We start from the raw sequence: 22,264 nt of genomic DNA, 5'->3' as shown, positions 1-22,264 counted from the left end.
ATATTTTTTTTTATTTATTTATTTTTTTATATTTCTTTAGTGTGATGTTAATGGCTGAATAAATGTTTTGTGCTATTTTAATATAATATAAAACAACAAATATAATAAGATATTTAAAAATATGATTTAAAATAATATTAACGTTTAATATCAATTTCTATGAAAATGTTACCACAACTTCCCAATGCTCATTTTGTTTGTCAGAATTTTGTCACATGGCGTACTTCTGAATTTACTTACCTTTTGTGATTTGTTTTTAATAATAGCGCAATACCGATCCCTCTCTTTTCTGTTAACACAGATGAAGGCTCCATATTTACTTTCCTGTGCAAATCAATTTCTTCACCTCTACCTCAGAGGCCAGTTCAGGGGCAAAAAAACTGGCTTAAAACTGTTTATTTAGATGTGTTTCATAGTCTGTAGAAGTGATTCAGAATGTTTATAATGAATTAACCTCCACTTCATCTGCATCAGCATCCATCCCTTACCCATAATGCAGTTCATCTGATCAATGCAAGGCCTAGCGTAAATAGCAGAATAGTCGTTAAGCGCTGATAAATATCAACAGAATATAGAAGTACAGCGTGGAATTTGTTCATTGATTCTAAAGAGGTTTATTTGCGATAAGCGAGAGTTTCTTTCCGTAATTAGAAGGGCGTTTGTCACTCGTTCCAGTGAAAGTGTTTATCTGTGCAAATTTGACGGCAGGTAAAATCGTGTGACTGTCGATGTTGAGTGACGGGCTTTCAGAGGAAATCAGAATGCAGCTTATCAGAAATCAGAACATGTCATGTGTGACATTTGCCAACCACAAAAATAAGAATTCTCATCAAAACAAACTTGTCGTTTGCTCTTGTGAGGACAGTCCCATTTATGTAAATTTTATTTCTTGAGTGTGAGAGTGTCTGTGTGATCGCAGCAGCCGTTTTCGTAGTTGTTTGCATTAAATTAAACCAGTTAAGTTTAGTCATTTTGAATCGGATGCGTTGATTCAGCGCATTCAATACAGTAATTAAATACGCCCGAAAAGTTAATAGTTAAACGGTCACATCCTGCTGTGAAAAAGCAAAAGATTTAAATATCTGCACGTGTTGCAAGCAAAACCCATTTTAGAATAGCGCCAAGGTCCTCTGCTAGAAAGGTCACTCACTAACGGTCGGTTGTTGGTGTTTGTTACAATGGAAGCTGTGGTAAGCAGAGTTTTTGGAAGCCGTAACCGGTGGTTTTGTTGATGAATGCGTGCTGGTCGTTAGAATTTAAGATCAAAGCGTCACATGTATAACAAAACACTGTGAGACCCAGTTTTCAAAATCCCAGACAGTTTCACATTTCAACAACAGCGCGAGCACTTTGGTCAGACACTGGTTGGTACTTCGTGTGATAATTCTCACACATGAATATTGGGTCATGTTGTTTCAGTGGCGACAATACAATGTAGAATCAGTCTTTTACGCCTACAAACGGATCCGAATCAGCTGAATCAGACACCTACCATAAGAAATACTGAGTCATACTACTTAAAACACATTTGACTCACATTTGTGTAAAAAAAAAAAAAAAAAAAAGATAAATATCTACTGAGGCAGAAATTCAGATAACCAGAAACATATAGATGCGTGCCAAGAAAATGTCATACTTTAAAAATAGCAGCCTTGCTGCTAAAGAACAAAAGGGTTAAACGTTGCAGTTCTGGTCATGGCAGCTTAAAGATTTTAATGGTTGCCAAGTGAATCAAAGCACTTTGTTTAGTTGATCTTCTCCAGGGACTTTCTTCAGCTTGTTTCATTCAGTGCAACAATCCTCACTAAGGATATTTTATACTGATATATATTGCACTGAAAATATAAAAAATACTCACAAAAATATTAAACGGATAGTTCAACCCAGATTGAAAACATTCTAATTTCTAACTCACCCTCATGATGTTCATAACTGCGTGATATTATGAAGAATATTGGGGTTCAAACAACATTGGACCCCACTGATTTTCACTGTATGGACAGTCGACTTTTTTATTTTATTTATTTATTTTTTTATGTGCATGTGTGTTTCACAGAAGAAAGCAAGCCGTACAGGTTTGGAACAACATGAGGGTGAGTAAATGATGACAGGATTTTCATTTCTGGGGTGAATCATCCTTTTATTAAACATTGTCAGATGTTATTATGCAGCTGGCTTACTACATTACTGTTATTATTACGTTTTTGTTGTTACCTTTGCTCTGCAGTGTGACTCTGTGTTTTCTTATACCACATACTGTAGGAGAGAAATGAGAATAAAGGAACTTTCTTTTGAACAATGGCACAGCGGTAGGAAATTGTTAATGCACCTTTCTTCAGATGACGGATGATGATTTCACCTTCATGGTTTTCGCTTATTTCTCATAAAAGTGGCACAAAAGGTTACGTTGAATATTGCATGTAATATACACAGAATTGCCTGCATAATTGTTAAGAATCATACATTGATTTTCATGTAATCATTTATGCAATTTCTAGGGAGCAATTATTAGTTATATTCTGGTTACATTTCTGAATACAAAAGAGAAAACTGGAGAGAAAGAGATACAGTCAAAATGATAATGATCTTTAGACTTTATGATGGTGATGTTTATTGTTACACTCAATTAGTATTACCATTACACAAAATTCTGGGTTAAAAACAACCCAGCGCTGAGTGAAATACAGACAAACCCATTGATTGGGTTGTTTTGACTCAGCGCTTGGATTAAATGTTTAACCCAACCTTCTGAGTAGTTTTCTTTAACTCCATTATTGTTTAAAAACACCTGCATTTCTTGCGAGACACTGCAACTGAATAGGGTAAAAAAATTAAGTAATAGTTATCACCTTACTTACCCAATGAGGAATTATATAATGAAATATGTACTAATTTGCAAACATTTCTAGTACAAAACTCTAAACATTTTTTAAAAAAAGAAGTCAGTGTCAATGTTCTTGTTTGATTTTCTTTTGACATATTAGAGTCAAATGGTTTTACAGAGGGCATTTTGTCACTCCATAATTCAGAAAATACTTAAAACAGATAGAAAACAATATATTTGTACAGTTTTTTGGGGGGGAATAAAATGTTGGATAAAATCAAGCAAATTATATATGAACAAATCTCTCCGTAAAAACCTTCAGGATATAGACAGGAATAAAAATGTAAAGTTTGGTGTGTGTAAAAACTACTGAAGTGGAAATTTATGGCTCAGTATAGGAGAAAAAACTCATTTAGAGAAAACAGCCTTTAAAAATATGTATTGTAATTGAAATCTATTGACACACTTAACACTTACCAGTGTCTTTTGGATGTTTTCTTTCCACTAGTCTAAAAAAACACTTCACGATAAACCAAAATCTCAAACTTGACAGGTGCATAAAAAAAAAGGTTTTTGCCTGCAGTGTCTCCCCTCAAAATGAACCCAAAATAGGTTGAAAATGCTAATTTATTAATATGTTTAGTAACTGAGCATTTATTAATGAGTATAATAAATAATAAACATTGTTTAATAGCTTATTAACAAATGTTCACCTTCTGATTATTGCTGATGCCTCTAGTAATTATGTGTCTGATTTTTTAATTTACCTATTTTGGGTTCATTTTAAGCCAGCCATATAATAATTTTTTAACAATAGTTTGGTTTAAATAAAACTACCCAGAAGCTTTAAAGGTTAAACATTTAACCCAACCGCTGGGTCAAAACAGTTGCTGGGTTTGCCCATATTTTATCCAGTGCTAGGTTGTATTTAACCCAACATTTTATTTAGAATGTAATAATAAAAAGATTATTGTTGATATCACTGTTGTTTTTGTAATGACACACACACACACAAATAATAATTACGCAATGCCTCCCTCAAACATGTATGTAAATCATATTATTGTATATATGTTGTATTTAAACACAAAAGAATGTTAGAAAAGTAAATGAAAGGGTAAAAGTCTCCTAATGGTCAGTGATAAAATAATGCGTGGGACATTCTTTATTAATTTTACTTTTGACATTCATTGTTTGATGCCATATATGCATATGTCTTTGGAGCGCATTGTTTATGAATACCCTCACTTTGTTGTTTGTGGAACATTTTTTCTGTTTCCTTTGTGATGACACCGTATTTTCTGAGTATAAATAAGTGCTGGATACTGACTACTGGCAATGACACATTGTATGTGGGAAGGTGGCAACTTCAGGTGAGTCTTAAAATGCACTACAGCTCTGCGGAAACTATTAATTTTCCTACAACTTAACTGATGTTTTGCAAGATACAATTATTGCTCATGTTTTTATTGTTTTTATCTCTGCTGGAAACAATGACCATAGATTACACAGACTAGCGAATTGGAAAATGTAAATACAATACCTGTTCAAAACACAGTTACCAGAAAAATCTCACACATTAATTATAACGTAGAATCCGATGGGATAGGATCATATTTTTCCTTTTAAAAAAAGATTTTTATATTATTATATATTGCCACCAGATCCTAATATCAAATTATAATTAATTCATGATTAAATTGTGCTTTGAACAGGTACTGTATTTCCATTATTAATAAGACAGAATAATTTTGTAATATAGGCTGAAACATACAACATTTTATTAAATTATTATTATTTCTTTTCATATGTAAAAATAAAAAGGCTATGACTAATCTGTAAACAAAGATAACATTAAAATGTATAAAGAACATCCATTTTTAACATCCCAAGACGTAATGTTTAACATAACATAAAGCATTTTTTTTTTTTCATTGAATTGCCTTTCATCTTCCACAAGAAATCTTGCGCACAACCTCTGCAGACTGACGTGTTAGATGGTCTTTAGTCTCAAGTGTGTCCTTTGCCATTCACGGAAGAGTAATATTGCTGCATGTCATCTACATGTGATATATCACCTTTGATATAAACTGAAGAATCCAACATTATATTTATTCCTTTGATGTGAGATTTTATCACTCTTTTTTCAGATTGTGATTTTTATCCTAAAAAAAGGTCCTTTCACTCTCGTTTTTAACCAGAACGGCACAGGAAGACAACGGTTGACTACAAAGGCGCGAGGTAAAAAACGCTGTATCTTGGTGAATATTTACTTAGTGTACTTGTTTCTGAAATGTGCTTGATTTAATATTGCCTGTTATTTAATAAAAACTTTGATGACCAAATGTTTCATGCAGGCCTTAGATGAGACAGCTGTTTAATATGATATATCCCAATTATCAAAAATGTGTATGCATACTTAAATCTGAATTTGCATCAGCTGCATGTACATAAGATGCTTGTGAAGATTTTAATTTGGTACTAATGAATGTTCACTTTTCATTTTTTTGAAATTTAAACACTTGCTTTGCATAGCTGAATAAGATTTTAACCTTTTTGCGAAGCAAATGATTATACGATCTGATACTATGTATGTTACATATGAAATTGAGAGTGTTATTATTGAAATTATTTACTGGTTATTTTTACTGCGTGTATGCCTATACTCAAACGTTGGAAATATGAGCGTAGGAGGATAAAAGAGATAAATTTATGGTCACTGTGAGTCATTTTGTTTGTTTTTTCTCAAATCTTTGCGGATAACATCCTGATTTTACAAAGACTAACAAAGTTCAGTTTTTCAACTTTCATGTGGTAGAGATGGAATGGAAAGTAGCTGACAAATATTGATGCCTATATGTAGTTTCACTTAGATTATGTCTAGTGAGGCATGTATGTGAAAAGAGGAAAAATAATCAAGTGAGACAGTGAGTAATATTCCATCGCTAAATGGTGTGAACCTGAAAGCAAAACTACACATGGAGCGACAGACACTCCATACATAGTCTAGAAAAGCGAATGGAATGTTGATGTAATTATTCTTGTTTTTAGTCATAATAGGCTGAATCCAAATTAAAACTGCTTTTTAAAGAATATTCATGGAATTGTCACGTTCACTTGCATTTGATGTTTGTTTTAAGTGCAGAGGAGTGCATGAAAACGAATGCTTTTATTGTTATACGTGCTCTGATGTCAACTCAGACTCAATAACATCAGCGACCGCATTCTATCGCTGTCTTATATCCCTTATCCTGTTCCTGGGTTGCTTCTCTCGTGCATGTTTTTGCAAAATGCAAAGTGTGTTTCTGTGGTTTCCTGAGAGGTGGGAGAGGTTTGTGTCTTGTTTGACAGATAGATGTCACGCATGTTTTGGGTTTGCATTCAAGCAACAATTGTGTTTAGGCTTTTCTGGAGATTTTAACTTAAAAAATAGACAGTTAGAGATCTGAGATTGTCAGAAATAATCGTGGTCTTGTGGCTACTGTAAAATATGTAGTCTGACCACACACAGTGCTTACAGGAAAACACTGGCGTGCAGGACTGTGTTCCTCACATTCCTTACATTACATGCATGCTGAATTTTATGTAATTATACCAGCTTTAGTTCTCTCTTGGTTTTCTGTGAGATGCCAATAGTCTTTCTTTTGCATACATTTGCAACAAATGTAACTCATTTCTGTCAGGTAAACACATTTCTGGGGGTTGTAAGGTAAGATGGGGAAAGATGTAACTCTTGAGAACATCATGTATCTACCTTTAAACTAACATATTTAGAGAATATTTAGATATTAAGTTTAGCATGTGAAGGATAATGTTGCATCAGCCAATGTGGCATTATAGGAAATAAATAGAAACATTTGCTAATTTAGTTGTTTGAGCACAAAATGTAAAATTTACCCACAAAACTTTTACAGAATGCATAAATTACTTTTGATACAATTTCTTATTAATATTTTAATGTGAAAATAGTTACAGTAGTTACAACATGCCACTTGGGGGGGAGGGGCATCTTATCTTACCCCAAGGGTCTAATTCTTCTTATTTTAAAATAAAACTGTATACTGTACTCCACAAATAACAAAAAAAAAAAAAAAAAAACATTAATGTGACCATAGATCCCTTTAAAACAAATAGACACAAAAATATTTTCGACATAATATTGTTTCCCAGAGACTAAATAAATAAAGACATGCATGCATAAATAAATAAATAAATCAGTTAACCTCAAACCTGTTTCAGCTGTCTAAATCTCACCATTATTCAAATGAAATGACAAATTAAAAATAGCATAGACATTCATCAAATGTTTCTGATAAGAATTTTTTAGATATTAAGCAATCATATTTCCTAATACAGAAAAGTTAACCTAAAGTTAAGAAGCTAACAGTCAGCTAAATGTTTCATTGTCTCTACTACAGTATGCATTATGTACAGTAAAATTAAAGTGTAATGTGTAAGTAACTCTGTATATCAATCTGCAATCCTTTTTAAACTCTTGACTTCAGGAATGCCTCAGTCTGAGAGAGAGAGTGACAAAAGAGTGAGTGGGAGAGAAAATGAACGACAGCCAGCAATGAAAGAAGAGCGTGACGCATCTCCCCCTCTGGTAAACGAATCGTCGTCACCTCGGCGCATAGAACATCTCTCTTCTGGAGTACGTTCTGTGAGTGATCTTTATTCTCTGGTACTTTCTGTAATAAAAGTTTGCATACGCTTGATTCTTAATACTGTGTTGTTACCTGAATGATCCACAGTTGTTCTTTTTTTTTTTCCGGTTTAGTGATAGTTGTTTATGAGTCCCTTGTTTGCCAGGGGTGTAAACTTTTGAATGAGGATGTGTACATTTTTCTTATTTTGCCTAAATATCATTTTTTCATTTAGTACTGCTCTTCAGAAACTACACAAGATACTTACATGTTCTCCAGAAGACAAAATAAGTTAAATTTACCCTGATCTTCAAATTGAATGCTCTTAATGCATTGTTTATCCTTCTGGAGCATCAGTGAGCATTTGTACCTTCTGTAATAGTTATGAGTTATGAGTGAGCATATGAGTCCCTCAGGGTTCACAGGGTTCAAATATACAAAAATGCTTTTAGTTCATAATTGTTCAGGACAAACAAGAGACTCACAAACAAATATCACTAAAAAAAAAAAAAAAAAACAGCTGTGGATCATTCAGGTAACAACACAGTATTCCGAATCAAGGGGATGTAAACTTTTGAACGGGGTCATTTTTATAAATTCAGCTATTATTTTCTCTTGTGGACTATATGTAAACGTCTTTTATGTGAAATTCAGGTCAGTACTAAATAAACAATAACATGCATTTTGCATGATTCCCCCTTATTCTGCAAGGTGTATGTAAACTCTTGACTTTAACTGTATATATATTCACATATTATTTTTATTTGTTCTTAATGTTTGTAATTGTTTGTAATTACATTTCCTCGACACCACTAACTATTGATGTTTAAACGCAATAGTGCAGATGCTGTAGTTCTCAGTGAATGGCCTTTATTGTGTTGGCCTAATTGTCTGTGTGTTTGTGTGCAGAGAGCTGCTGATGAGGAACGGATGCAGTTTCTTCAGCTGGTGTTTCAGAATTCTCAGACCGGCCCGATCAGGCCGTCTGTACTTCGCTCTACGGCTCTCCTGCTTCAGGGTTTGTGTTCCAATGAATTATTCAACTTCCACATTTTTCTTTGACATAGTCAAAGTCCTGAAATCCTTAGAGATGTAATTATGTTCCATATATTTACACGTTATGATGAGCAAAGGCATTTTAAAACACAAAAACTGCTATTGCATATAACTTACTTAAACTACATGTTTCAACTCAAAAGGTTTCGAAAGAAATAAAACAAAACATGAACTCTGTCTGAAGAATGTGCTGTTCAACAATGTTGTATTTTATATTTTAAAATATATATATTTTAAATAATACTGTTGTGGTCATACGTTTACGTACCCATTGTAGAATCTTAAAAATGTTCATCTTTTTTTTTTTTTTTTTAAAGAGTGATCATTAAAATTGCAGGTTACTTTTTTTAATTAGTATTATTATAGAATTTACACAAATCTTTTAGTATTAATTATTATTATTGTTTATTTTTTCATATTTTGCAGATTCTGCAAGTGGTGGTGATTGCAGTGTATTATTTATAATATTTATATGTCATTTTATACAGTATATTATATATTTAGATACTATTTTATTTATTACAGTGTTAATATCATGAATATATATTATAGACTGACACAGACACACATATAATTGAAATACAATTAATTGATTTAAATTTTTTATATATTATATTATATTAATTTAAAAACAAAACAAAACAATACAATATAATAAAAACAGGAAAAAAAATGTTGAAGTACTCACAAGTGTGCAATGTTTTGCCTTATTCTTTAGCAAATGAGAGTAATCCAACAGTCATGAACAGAAGAAAAGATGCAGGCCACAGTGCACAGATTTCCATCCAAGCTGTTGCTGAATCAAGCCAGCACAGGAAACAATCTTCCAGCTTTCATTCTCACAGGTAAGTATCACTTAAGAAAAATCGCAATGTTATTAAATGTTCATCAATGAGAATCTTGATGTCCCTCACGTGTCCTCCTTAGCCCTGTCGAGTCAGAAATCCAGAGATCCAACTCTCTTTTTGTAAACGGACAATGTCGCTGGCCAGGCTGTGACAAAGTGTTTGAAGGCTATACACATTTTCTGAGGTTAGTCAGGTAATTTTTCACTAACATCAGCAAGCCTCCCTTGATTTTTTTTCAAACTTTTGATCCTCAACCTGTCTAGACATCTGAACCGAGACCACAGCACAGATGAGAAAACGATTGCGCAGTGGCGAGTTCAGCAAGACCTGGTACGCCACATGGAGAATCAGGTATAGCAGCGATACAATCTCTTACAGACAGCACACACAAGTCAGGCTTTGCATCATTGATCATCATCACTTATCATGAATGAGGCACAAGAAAGTGAATCATGGTTTCATTGGTTTTGAGTCATTGAGTGTGAACCCAAAAGAATCAAACGTCTTGGTAAAAGTGGTTTGAGAACCCACTGAATCTAACATGCTATAATGTGATGATTTCAGCTCATACAGGAGAAGCAGAAACTTCACGCCATGCAGCTTCACCTTCAACTGTTCGAACGCATCTCGACACGTACCGTAAGACTCCTCTGAATACTGTTTGACTCTGCTGGAGGTTTCGTGAGAGCGTGTAGAATAGCGATTCTCACAGTGAACACGACATTTCCTTTTTGTGATTTCATAAAACATCAGTCAATTTGTAGAAAGTGCAGATGAACACGTCGTATCTCAAGATGTCTGCAGAAAAACATATCTGTGCTCAATATCGTTCTCGTATGTGGGACTGACTTGCGTGTTTCCATTCAGGGTGTCGGTACGGGCTGGTGGAGGCCGCTGGCACTAAATTTGCCCCCGTCGGGGGAGCCAGATGGCAGGACAGAGAGAGCTAGTGAAGCACTGCTACGACAGGAACCCTGGCACATACCCCCACCACACCTGCTGCCAGGTAAAACCTGCTAAAATCCAAAATACACATCTTGCTGTGCCCCAAAACACACACCATCTAGCAAAGAAGTGTTATTAAATTAAAAGAAATCCAATCGAGTGCAACTGAAATGCAGATGCTGGAGATACAGGGGAATAAACGTTACCATCTACCGCTCTTTACAGTGTAAAGGTCACACTTATCTTATGCTTACTTCCTTTCTCTTTATGTGTTTATGTTGTTGGCCAGACAGTAGAAAGTTGGTGGTCTACCACTATGACTACAGTTGATATTCTGAGATCATGCTTGTTTCCTGTTGCCACACTTGGCATGCCTGCAGACCACAGAGGAAGTCTAAGATCTGGACCAAATGTAGTTTAGGCTCAGCTGGAGTTTTGCTCACAAGCCGTCTATTTTGCATGTGCTAGATGCGTTGCGCAAGTATATTATCGAAAATAACTGACTCATAGGCATTACCGGCCGTACGTTTTGCACTTGCAGCAAAACACATAGCGACATACTTATAGCAAAATGCACAAATGAGTGTTTGTGGTCAATTTCCAAGAATTATTGTGCAGTGTTTTGCTTCTTAGTAATTTCATTTTCCGGCAATTGCAGATTTTGTTAGCAGTGTTGAATACTACAAATATGCCAATATTCGACCTCCATATACATATGCTTTCTTAATCAGATGGGTAAGTACAACAATTATATTTGCCTTTATTGTATATTTGTGACCCTGGACCACTAAACTTAAGTAGCATGAATATATTTGTAGCAATAGCCAAAAATACATTGTATGGGTCAAAAATATTGTTAGGATTCCTACCATAAATATATCAAAACTTAATTTTTGATTTGTAATATGCATTGCTAAGAACTTCATTAGGACAGCTTTAAAGGCGATTTTCTCAAAATTTAGATTTTTTTTGCTCCCTCAGATTTCAGATTTTCAAATAGTTGTATCTCAGCCAAATATTGTCCTATCCAAAAAACGACTGGAAAGCTTATTTATTCAGCTTTCAGATGATGTATAAATCTTAATTTGAAAAAAAATGGACCCTTATGACTGGTTTTGTGGTCCAGGGTCACATATAGTATAGTTTTTTTTAATTATCTTATATATATATATATATATATATATATATATATACTTTTTACTCACTCTGAATTGTAAAAAAAAAAAATCCTAGTATTTTTTTAAAAATATATGTTATAAATATACAGTTATTTATACAGTTACAATATGTTACAATTACAGTTACAATATGTTATAAATATACTGTATAAATATACAGTGCCTTGCAAAAGTATTCATACCTCTTCATTTTTTTATGTTGAACTGCTTCATATTGCCTTTTTCCCCACATCAATCTACACTCCATACACCATAATGACACAGCAAAAAAACAGGTTTTTAACATCTCTGCAAATGTATTAAAAAAAACCTTAAATGATTCCATTGCATAAGTATTCATACCCTTATCTGGGACAGTTAAAATTTACCTCATGAGCATTTATATTGCTTGTAGACGTTACCACACTTTGAGTGAAGTAAACCTGTGGCAAATTCAACTGAAAGGGTATATTTTCGCAAGGCACTGTATATAAAATGTATTATTGATTCCTACAGTCAATCCTGGAAGCCCCAGACAAACAGCGGACGCTAAACGAAATTTACAACTGGTTCACAAGAATGTTCTTCTACTTCCGTCATAATTCTCCTACATGGAAGGTACTAAACAAGCTGACACCGCCAACCATCAGTTTGAGATCTGGAGAAACTTGATTTGATAATTTTTTAATAGTACTTTTTAACCACATTGTGAGAGACTGGAAGGTTTGCTTGTGTGTCTGATTTAATGGCATATAAATTAATATAAGTAAAACAAAAAAGCTCTAGGCTTATTTCTTAGGTTTATTTCTCAGGTTATTTCTTATTTATGTTAAGATTGGCCACAAAGCACTTTGGGACAGTATATTTATATCCACATGGTGGCGCTGTTGACACAATTTCATGCTGAATAATCTCAATAAACACCAGTAGGCCTGTTTCATACGAATATAAATTATATTCCCTGATCAACAACTATTTCAACCTTTTTTCTCAGAATGCTGTTCGACACAACCTTAGTCTCCACAAATGCTTTGTGCGGGTAGACGGGAGGACGGGGGCGGTGTGGACAGTAGACGAGGAAGAGTTTCAGAAGAGAAAAGGGCAGAAAATCCACAGGTCCTTTCATGTTCTTCCCGTATCATTAGACAAATTACATATACAATGAAATGTTTAAGATTATTGAAATAAGAATATGAATTAAATTCACGCAGTATGCTCATTGTTTTGAAAAGTCACGTAACGTCTCATATGATGTTTCACAGGGACTACACTTTGAAATGGCTGACGCCCGTCTCCCATTGTCCATCCCATGAAGCCTCAGATGTATCAATAAAAGCCAATAAAAACGTTTAGTGTAGTATGCAGTTCAATTGTAGATATTCAATTTTTAGGTTTGATCCTTAAATAAGGGTATATTATAATACTCATTTTTGTATCTCGATCTGAAAAAATTCAACTAGTCTTCCTTAAAATATGACTTTACTCTTGCTTTATGTAATTTTATGTATGTAATGTATGTAAGTCTTGAAAAAATTATAAATGTTTAGTCTGTATACCAGTCGAAATGTTTTGAACAGTAAGATTTTGAGTGTTTTTAAAGAAGTCTCTTCTCCTCGCCAAGCCTGCATTTATCTGATTCAAAGTACAATCTGTAAAATTTAGAAATATTTTTACAATTTCAAATTTAAAATGTTTTCTATTTGAATATATTTTCAAATATAATTTATTCCTGCGATCAAAGCTACATTTTCAGCATCATTACAGTCTTCAGTGTCACATGATCCATCAGAAATCATTCTAATATGCTGATTTGCTGTTCAAGAAACATTTAATTATTATTATTATCAATATTTAAAACAGATGAGTACATTTTTCAGGATTATTTGAGGAATAAAAAGATCCAAAGATCAGCATTTATCTGAAATAAAAAGCTTTTGCAACATTTTACACTACCATTCAAAAGCTTGAAGTCAGTATATATATAGCAAGGATGATTTAAATTGATCAAAAGTGATGATAAAGACATTTATAACGTTACAAAAGATTTCTGTATCAGATAAATGCGTTTTTCTGAATTTTCCATTCATCAAAGAAACCTTAAAAAAGTCAACTCAGCTGTGTTCAACATAATAATAATAATAATAAACGTTTTTTTGAGCAGATAATCAGAGTATTAGATTGGTTTCTGAAGGATCATGTAATTGGTAAAAATTCAGCATTAAAATCACAGGAATAAATTACATTTTAAAATGTATTCAAATAGAAATCAGTTTTAAATTTTAAATAGGAAAATAAAATAGTAATAGTAAAATTAGTAAAATAGTAAAAACATTTCAGACATTTCAAAATTGTACTGTTTTTACTGTATTTTGGATCAAATGCTTGGTGAGCAGAAGAGACTTCTTTAAAAAAAACATTACAAATCTTACTGTTCAAAAACATTTGACTGGTAGTGTACATATGAATGAATGTAAGCATTTCTTCAGTGTAACATTTTTATGTGCTGTACTATGTCTGGTTAAAATTATTAAAAATGAAATACAACAGCAATAACATGTTACAATATTTAAAATTATTCAGAATTTCACTTTGACAGTTCAAACTCCAACCTGACCAGAAGAGGGCATCTGTGTGTGTGCGCACGGTTTTGGGTGTGGTAATTCTGTAACAGAGCAGGCAAAGACAAAAAGCATCATCAAAGCTGCTAGAATAAAAGACAAAGACATTTTCTTTCCACATTGCTAAATTATACTCTGATAATACTTATATTGTAAAACAACTTCAAACTAAGCCACTGAATTGGGTTTGATCAAGGTCAGATTGTATGTTGTATCAATATGCCTTATGAAATTCATCACCAAGGTAATTTGAATTTGAAATCTGTCCTTTTTCTCCTATTTATTCTTCCTCAGATGTGCAAAGGGGCACTTTTTCATTTTATTTTTCACATCTGTGACTTGATACAGTAGTCTGAAGGTGGAGAGCAAATATATCTACTGCATCTGGTCCCATGTGGTTCTCTGTTTTGTCTTCCAGCTTGATGGTAACACATCCATCCCTCATGTTGCTTCAGCCTGTGCTTTTGTGCTCCTCTGCCACCACAGGCTTTTGTTCACCCTTACATTCCAATGCCACTTTGTGAATTCCCACAATGCCATTGATGGTGGTTGGCACTGGATTCTAAAGAAAAAAATAAACAAATAAATAAATACCGGACATGAAATACCAATTTAAGTTGTGAACTTAATTTAAAATCTTACCTGTATTAAAGCTTCTGCCAAGTAATATTCTGCACAAAAACATACAAAAGCGCCACACTTTATTTGTCTTCAGTGTGATATAAAAAATAATGGCAGTGTTATGAACAAATGGGCTTGCCTGGACAAATCAGTAGAGCTGGAACAAACAATGCTATTAAAAAGTTTGATTAAAAAATAAAAAAAATTAAAAATCATTGTTCTGAAGCACGTGAAAGCACTTTTGTGACACCTGCTGGTCAAAACAGTGAACGTGAATACAACCTAAAAGACTGGATTTTTTACAAACCCATTGTTTTATGAAAGTGTAATCAATTAAATGTAATCTACAAATCAATGAATTGCATTTATTATGAATTGTATGTATAATAGTATGCTGTTTAATTAATAGTGTTCGTTTTGTGTTTCACTGTACTTTTTTTAATTATACACGCATTTTTATTACAATTAATTAAAACAATTAAAACCATTAGACACCGTTTTACCCGATCAACGCCCTCTAGCGGTGAACCACTGGAACCTTAGAAACAAGGTTCGAGACGTTATGACGTAAAGGAGGCCTCGTTGGCTGAAACCACGTGACTAAATTTATAAATGAAGTGATTAAAAGTAAAACACCTGAATGCCTTGTCAATTTCGCAATTTTAGCTTCGAGAATGTGCTATTGTAGTGTTTTCCGAAACTAAAGACAAGAATATTCCACTCGTTTTATTGCCCACATTTTCCAGCTGTCTCAACGGGACTCCTCATGCCCGCTGATAATTTTATTGGTTCAGCACTGATCTTACAAAATATTTCAAACGCTATTTTTTACTTGTTTCCATGGCCTTGAGTCCTGCAGATGTATTATGATGAAAAATAGGCAGTTGACAGCCGCAGGCTAGAGTTAGCTGGACCCTAATTACACTTGGAGCATTTCCTTCAGAACACACCTCATTATACCGGCCTCTGGACAGCCTCACTGTTTCTGACAGCTGCCTCTCTCTGTGTCAGGTGCTTATTACCTGCTCTTCCTCCCTTACTTGACTTCCAGCGCCAAACAGGTGTCTCAGCCCCTGCGTCGAGTGTGTTATACGACTGCTGTGTTTTCATTACCCGAACCTGCTGTAGATACGAATCTGAAACAGAAGATGGTATGTACTTCGGGGACTTTCTGCAGAGTTTTACAGCCAGAGAAAACATTCAGCTTTAATGGACAGTGTCCTTTTTAGTGTTTTTCCAGGCGAGCGTAATCATAGCTCTTTTCTGTACACTCAAAATAGGTGTGTTTTGATGGAAAGTGTGTAAGATTTTTTTACAGGTTCAGATGTTACGTATTATTTTGGGTTAAAAGTATTGCATTGGAGCACAGATACCTAATGTAACTCACAGGCAGACATGAATTAACATATCCATCATTTTCTTACCGTTAGAGTGGGCGTGGCCATACATTTTTTTAAATTGTAAATTGTATGGGTGTGGTTTCCGGTCTCATGGCGGCCGGATCTATTTAGCTGTACAAAACAGCTAATTGATATCGCTGATTGATATTGCAAATTGGTGTGTCTTGCCATATTATTTTAATGTATTTTCTTAATTATGAACACACTGGATTGTAGTGCAAACAGTTTTACCGTTTACTGCACTTTGTTATTTTTCTCGTTATTTCCCTATAGCGGCTAATAAACAGGAAGTCTCTATAGATTTACTTCCGCGTTAAAGAAAAACGTGGATAAAGCAGATAAAAATGGCATTTTGTGGTTAAACATATCATAAGGGCTTTTGAAACTTGGGTAAATGAAATCCAGAGTTGTTTTCACGTTTCACGCTGCCCAAAATTTACCTAGGGTTAACAATCCTGGGTATTTATAAATTAGCGTTTCACAGTGTACATTCCTAAACCCCAGGTTAACGTTCTTGTTTACAGATTTTCAAGTTCCTTTGATTGGATGAACGCAGTCACAGCCTGTTTACAGACGCATCCTCAAAATTGCTGACTGTACTATTGAGCTTTTCCTGAGAGGACTGTTCGGTGGACTATAAAGGTAAGATTAAATTGTCTCCTCTTGACTCAAATTCACACCTTTTCTGTCACCAACTTTTCTCCATTTCCTTCAAATGACTGTTTGTACAACTGTATATATATCACTTACTGTCCAAACTAAAGCATGTAAATATGAGGCACGAGTTTTGGTGTCTCTTCATGGGTGTTGGAACCACTGAATGTGGGTTGGACAGGACCCACCAATGATATCGGACCCACCCACTTTTACCGTCTCTAATACCATCTCATATTCAGTGAATATGCCTGTGCACTTTTTAAAGCACCATCAGTCAAATCCATTCCACATGATGAATGCACTAATAGATTAAGCTCCACGCTTACGCGTGTGATCAGGCATTTTTATTTTTATTGAAAGCAAATGCCTTTCCGATGTAAAATGAGATGTGAAAAGCCAGAAGAACGATTTCGGCAATAGGCAGATGTGAACTCAAAAACAGTAACTACTTGCTTTACCGTTACGCCACTGGAAATGTGTTCTAACAGCCGTCTTTTGTAATCTTGTGATGTTAGTGGGCAGAGGTAATGTCTGTTAATTAAAAGGGACCAGACTACAAGAATGGGATTTACTCCAGTAATTCTTTTGGGGAGGATGACCCACTCACATTTATTTTGCTTCCGACGCCCATGTGTTGAGCATTGCTGAGCACTGTACACATTTGCACTGCAGGGCTACCACTTAATAAACCTGGGTAAAAAGCAGTGCTAACCCCACTTCTAAACTACAAGTGTGAAACTCTACCCGGGGTTATAAAATTAGGGGTTGAATCGGTGGTTAAGCACAGTGTGAGTGTGAAAAGCTCCATGGAATGGTAGTGCAGATTCTTATCCAATTTGTCCCCCAGAACAGTAGAGAAACTAGTTCATCTAGGCAATTCAGCACAGAGGTGAATATCTCACACTTCATTAGCCATCACTCTTTGACAAGAAAGACAGAGAATTGGGCTTGTAGATTTTGTTACACCTCCGTCTCGTCTCTCCCTGACAACTTCCCATCTCTGAGACATGCAAACGCTCGACACGGAGCCAGCGGGCTGGTATGTTTGACAGGCCGGGACAGAGATAAGGAATAGCATAAATGACACTCCTTCAACTAAACCACATCACAGAGAAAAGCCATAAATCACTCAGCACCTGTACAACCTGATGCACGCAGCTGCACTATAAAACTTCGTTTTTTGGGTTTAGTGGGTGAAAATTGCATTGAAAAGCATTTCAGAAGTGTTAATTCTTTACATTTCCTTAACTGATTTATCAGAAACTCTGTTTTTTAATACCAGAACTCATTTGTGATGTAAGGGAGATGGTAGAATGTTCCCACTCATTGGGGTTTTGAGAAACAGATGTATATAAAGATATTTGTTAATATCCCCTTTACTGTGTCTTTGTTCTCAAGTGTGACTGAGTTTGTATTGGTGTGGGCCCCACGTGCTGACGTACCAGCCATCAAGCATTCATATTCTCTCGTCTCAGCGGGAGGCAGGCAGAGAGTGTTTTTCTGGTAAGTCCAGGGCTCTCTCTGAATTGTAAGTAGGATTATGAGGCTAAAGGCCACACTTCACTCTCGGCCTGTCAGTCTATTCATCTTCCTAAAAATGACTGTATGCTAACAACACACATATTGGGGTGTTTCTATAATTATGAGTTCTTGTGGACTCTAAAAAAAACAAATGTCATAAACACTCACACTTGTGCTCTAAAAAAATGCTGGATTAAAAATACCCCAGCGCTGGGTGAAATATATGGACAAACCCAGCGATTGAGTTGTTTTGACCACAAAACAGCACGGGCATGGGTGTGCACATGAAAACAGCTTTAATTAGATTAAAATTACAATTGGATGCCAACAACAGATGTGTGTAATTTAACTAAACTCATTTTTTTTTCAGAGGTATTTTAATGCCTAAGGAGTCCATTCTAAAATAAATCTATTCAAAATACAAGACCCCCCCCCAACTAATTGACAAAGTGAAAGTGTTTCTGTTTTCTCAGTATGCTAAATTCTATTTAGTTCAATTCAATTTACTGGAACCCAAATCCCTATGGTCTTCACTCTGCTATGAATAGTAAATTTCCTGGTCCATGTTTAATACAGTTAGGCTCTTTTGTTCTTGTTTAAAGATGTCACTGATTTGCTATCTGTGAGGTTTGAGCTGTGTCTACACAGTACGCGGCTTAATTACATGAGTACACAGTTATCTAAATTGCCGCTACTTGTATGACCTTGAAAGAGGAAAATCATATTTAACCGAGAGACACATTTTAATAGGCACTGCTAGACCTCATTAATTTCTCATCTGGAAAGGCGCTGGTCATCCATTCAGGTTTGTGAAACTTCAAGCTGGGCTTTTCTACCCAAACACAGACGTCGGTATCTAAATAGACTATCTAAATTCATTACACCAATCCCCCAATGTGTTTGATATTTTCTCACTAACGCTTTGTTCCTTCCAGCATCCCAGTTGCACAGCAGAATTTCCTGTACCGCATCTGCAATCTGCCCTCACCTTGATGTTGTTAGACGTGTTACCTTTGAGAGAATGAAAGAGCGTCTTTCTGCAGAAGAGGATGAAAGGGCGTTGGCCTCCATCTTAGCAGCACAGAGAGACGATCTCACCGCAGGGCACCGCAGCTCTCTGATGCCTTCTGACAGCTCAGGACTTTCCTCAACTTTCAAGTCATGATACAGTAGTCAAATAGCTCTGGGGGAGAAAGAAACCATAATGGGAGAGGCGAGAGAGAGAGGGAATCTTATCTCCTTTCTTTTTCTTTTTAGCTTAACAAGTGCTGTGATCTAATTACCTGGCAGAGACGTCTGGAGATGTGAGAAGATTCTAGAAAGACGAAAAATATGCACTTGGAAATCGGTATGGAACAATCTCATCTCTTTGTTTGGACTTTATACACTCTTAGGATGTGTTCACACGTGTAGTGTGGTTCTCTATGTCTGGACCAAAGAAGAAAATGATATATTTTGTCCTAGTTCGCTTTGCGTTCACACTGTTATTTTTTAACACCAAACCTAGGGATGCCAAGGATAGCTTAGCTGAATATAAGTTCACAAATAAAATAAACTGCTTAAATTGTTACTGCCTTGAGTTATTATTTTGGGATAAATGTAAAATGCTTAAAAACATTTTAATAAATAGAATATTGATTACATTGTTAATGTAAAAATATAAAATAGATTTTTTTCGTTTTCTGATAGTGTAAATAATGCTTATTTAACCTAGAAAATGTGACATTTGTGACTGAAAACTGCTGCGTACAACTGTGAAAAAATATTTAGGAGCACCATGTGCGACTGACCCGATCAGCATATTTGTGTTTGTGCTGAGAGGAGCTTCAAAGGTTTCTACATGTTTTTGCAATGTTGAGTAATGTATCGCAGGCATATCTCACAAAACCTTTCATAAACAGTGTAGAGAGAGTGCAATAAGAGATTCGTTGTGCAGTGTGGAGAGCTTCATTGATTATAATGGAACTTTGTGAGATCGCGATGAACTAAGATGAGTGACAGCTTTTAATGGTTTTTAAGGGAGTTTGTAAATAAGATATTGATATAATACAACAGTTGAATAAACAAGAAGTAAATATTAAGTGACTTACATTGTTTCCCATTCATAAAGACAGTCACTTGCTTTATTCCTGAATAAATCAGCCATTTGAATGAATCAAATGAATGAATGATTCAGTAATTAAATCAGTGACTTGCCACCACCTGCTGGCAGATATAGATTTTTTTTTAAGTATCTTTTCAGGTATTTAAATCACTTAATATTTCTATATTATAAATGTTATTTTTAAAACATTAATCTCAACATGAATTTATGAATTTGATTGCACTCATGCCACCTCTGAGCCTTGTTAAACATATGAAAATGCATCTACAAGCCACTTTTGTGTTCTTGTGCCAGTTAATTTAGTTAATACTTATTTAGATTGATTGGTAACTTATTCTTATTCTACTTGTTCTTATTTTTTTGTTTTAATCAGAAATTTCAAAAAACTTAAAATATATATATTTTTTATTTATTTAATTTGACATAAAAGATGACATACTTTTAATAAAGTTAGAAAAATGCCATTACAAAGGTAAAAACAAAATTCCCCTGTAAATCAGTTTAAGGAGTCAAATAGCACCTCGTAATGGGAAGGCTAATTTTGGATCAGTTTTTTTTTTTTTTTTTTGATTATTGATTAGAAGGTGCTCCTGAAAGCACAAGTGCTCCTAAAAAGAAAAGTAAGCGCAGAGCCCTGATATGAATTTACCTTTGATTAAAAAAAAGAAAAAAAAGGACTTTGGGTCCTCATTTCAGAACACCACCGCATTCCTCTATTGCATTCATATTTCAGTCGAAAAGCACCAGAGTTTTTTTGGAAGTGGGCCGAGACCCACTTCTTTGATGTACTAACAGAGCAATCACACCAGAGTTTGATTTAATCGAAGCAAACCTACCAAGTGTGAACACACTTTTAAAAATAAAGGTTCCAAAAGGGGGTTTTGCAGTGATAGGAGAACCATCTTTGGGTTCCCCAAAAAACCTTACAGTGAACAGTTCTTAAAAGAACATTTTCTTTTGCCAATTTTTAAAAATCTGAAGAACTTTTTTTCCCGACTATATATAACCTGAAAAGCTTCCATGAGGTTATTCATGGGACCTTAGATGTCAATATCAAACCTTTATATTTAGAGAGCACAATAGTAGACTACCTGGATTATACGGAACAAACCGATCCGCTGCTGTTAATCGAATGCGTACGCACGTACAAACACAGAGAAAGCTGAACGAAGAGGGGATTTGAAGCCTGTTAGATTGGCGATGTGAACACAGGCACAGACATGTCATGCTTAATTCTGGTCCAGGGATTTCCAATGGGTTTGACTCCGCCAGACTGGTGTTTCTGTTGATGGGACTTTAAATGAGACAGTCTTGTAAAGCAGAGATCATGATACGAACAGCTTCCGTATAAACAATCTTACATGCATGAAAACACACATTCATGCCCAGGCACACACAGCGAAATGTGGGAACACACACACACATGCATATATGCACATACAGCGAAGTGTAAGGAGGGAGGGAGGGAGGGAGGGAGGGAGGGATGGAGAGATTAGGATGAAGAGCGAGAAGATGAATAGCAGGATAATTAGCCTCATCTCCCAGGACCTGACAGAAATATGCAGTTGAGATGGATGGAGTCCGTGGAAAAATAGAGCCTATAGTCCCCCCTGCCCCCCATTCACCCATCCCCCCCAAATCCTCTTCCCGTCCCAGCATTCAAACGGGACTATACCGAGAGAGGCAGAGCGAGAGAGAAAGAGTAAGAGCATCCCTATTGGGTTGGTTATCAAAAGCCCCTCGTTCCCCAGAAATCCTCTCTGAGAAGTCAGCGAAGAGAGTCTGAAAGACAAAAAACATTGTAGCTGACAAAGAAAGCCACAAAACTCCAGTAAAAAGAGTCCCAATGTCAATCCTACAGTTTCTC

At 35.2% G+C, this 22,264-nt stretch overlaps 1 protein-coding gene and 1 long non-coding RNA gene across 2 annotated transcripts; both read left to right on the top strand.

Moving 5' to 3' along the window:
* Positions 1-4,119: 4,119 nt before the first annotated feature.
* foxp3b (forkhead box P3b) lies at positions 4,120-14,012 on the top strand. The gene is made up of 13 exons (XM_051116498.1): positions 4,120-4,197; positions 5,026-5,065; positions 7,330-7,487; positions 8,380-8,488; positions 9,245-9,371; positions 9,454-9,558; positions 9,638-9,725; positions 9,939-10,013; positions 10,242-10,380; positions 10,978-11,054; positions 11,993-12,094; positions 12,471-12,592; positions 12,739-14,012. The coding sequence occupies exons 3-13, from the start codon at positions 7,332-7,334 to the stop codon at positions 12,827-12,829; spliced, it is 1,191 nt and encodes a 396-aa protein (XP_050972455.1). The 5' UTR covers positions 4,120-4,197; positions 5,026-5,065; positions 7,330-7,331; the 3' UTR covers positions 12,830-14,012.
* Positions 14,013-15,370: 1,358 nt separating this feature from the next.
* Positions 15,371-19,843, top strand: LOC127169261 (uncharacterized). Its single transcript, XR_007828223.1, has 4 exons — positions 15,371-15,866; positions 16,640-16,757; positions 18,171-18,275; positions 19,229-19,843. It is a non-coding gene; the product is annotated as an uncharacterized LOC127169261 (long non-coding RNA).
* Positions 19,844-22,264: the final 2,421 nt, after the last annotated feature.

The sequence above is a fragment of the Labeo rohita genome, chromosome 8 (assembly GCF_022985175.1).
Source record: "Labeo rohita strain BAU-BD-2019 chromosome 8, IGBB_LRoh.1.0, whole genome shotgun sequence".
NCBI classification, from domain to species: Eukaryota; Metazoa; Chordata; class Actinopteri; order Cypriniformes; family Cyprinidae; genus Labeo; species Labeo rohita.
The sequence above is the reverse complement of the archived record's forward strand: the minus strand, read 5'-3'. Positions and strand labels throughout refer to the sequence as shown.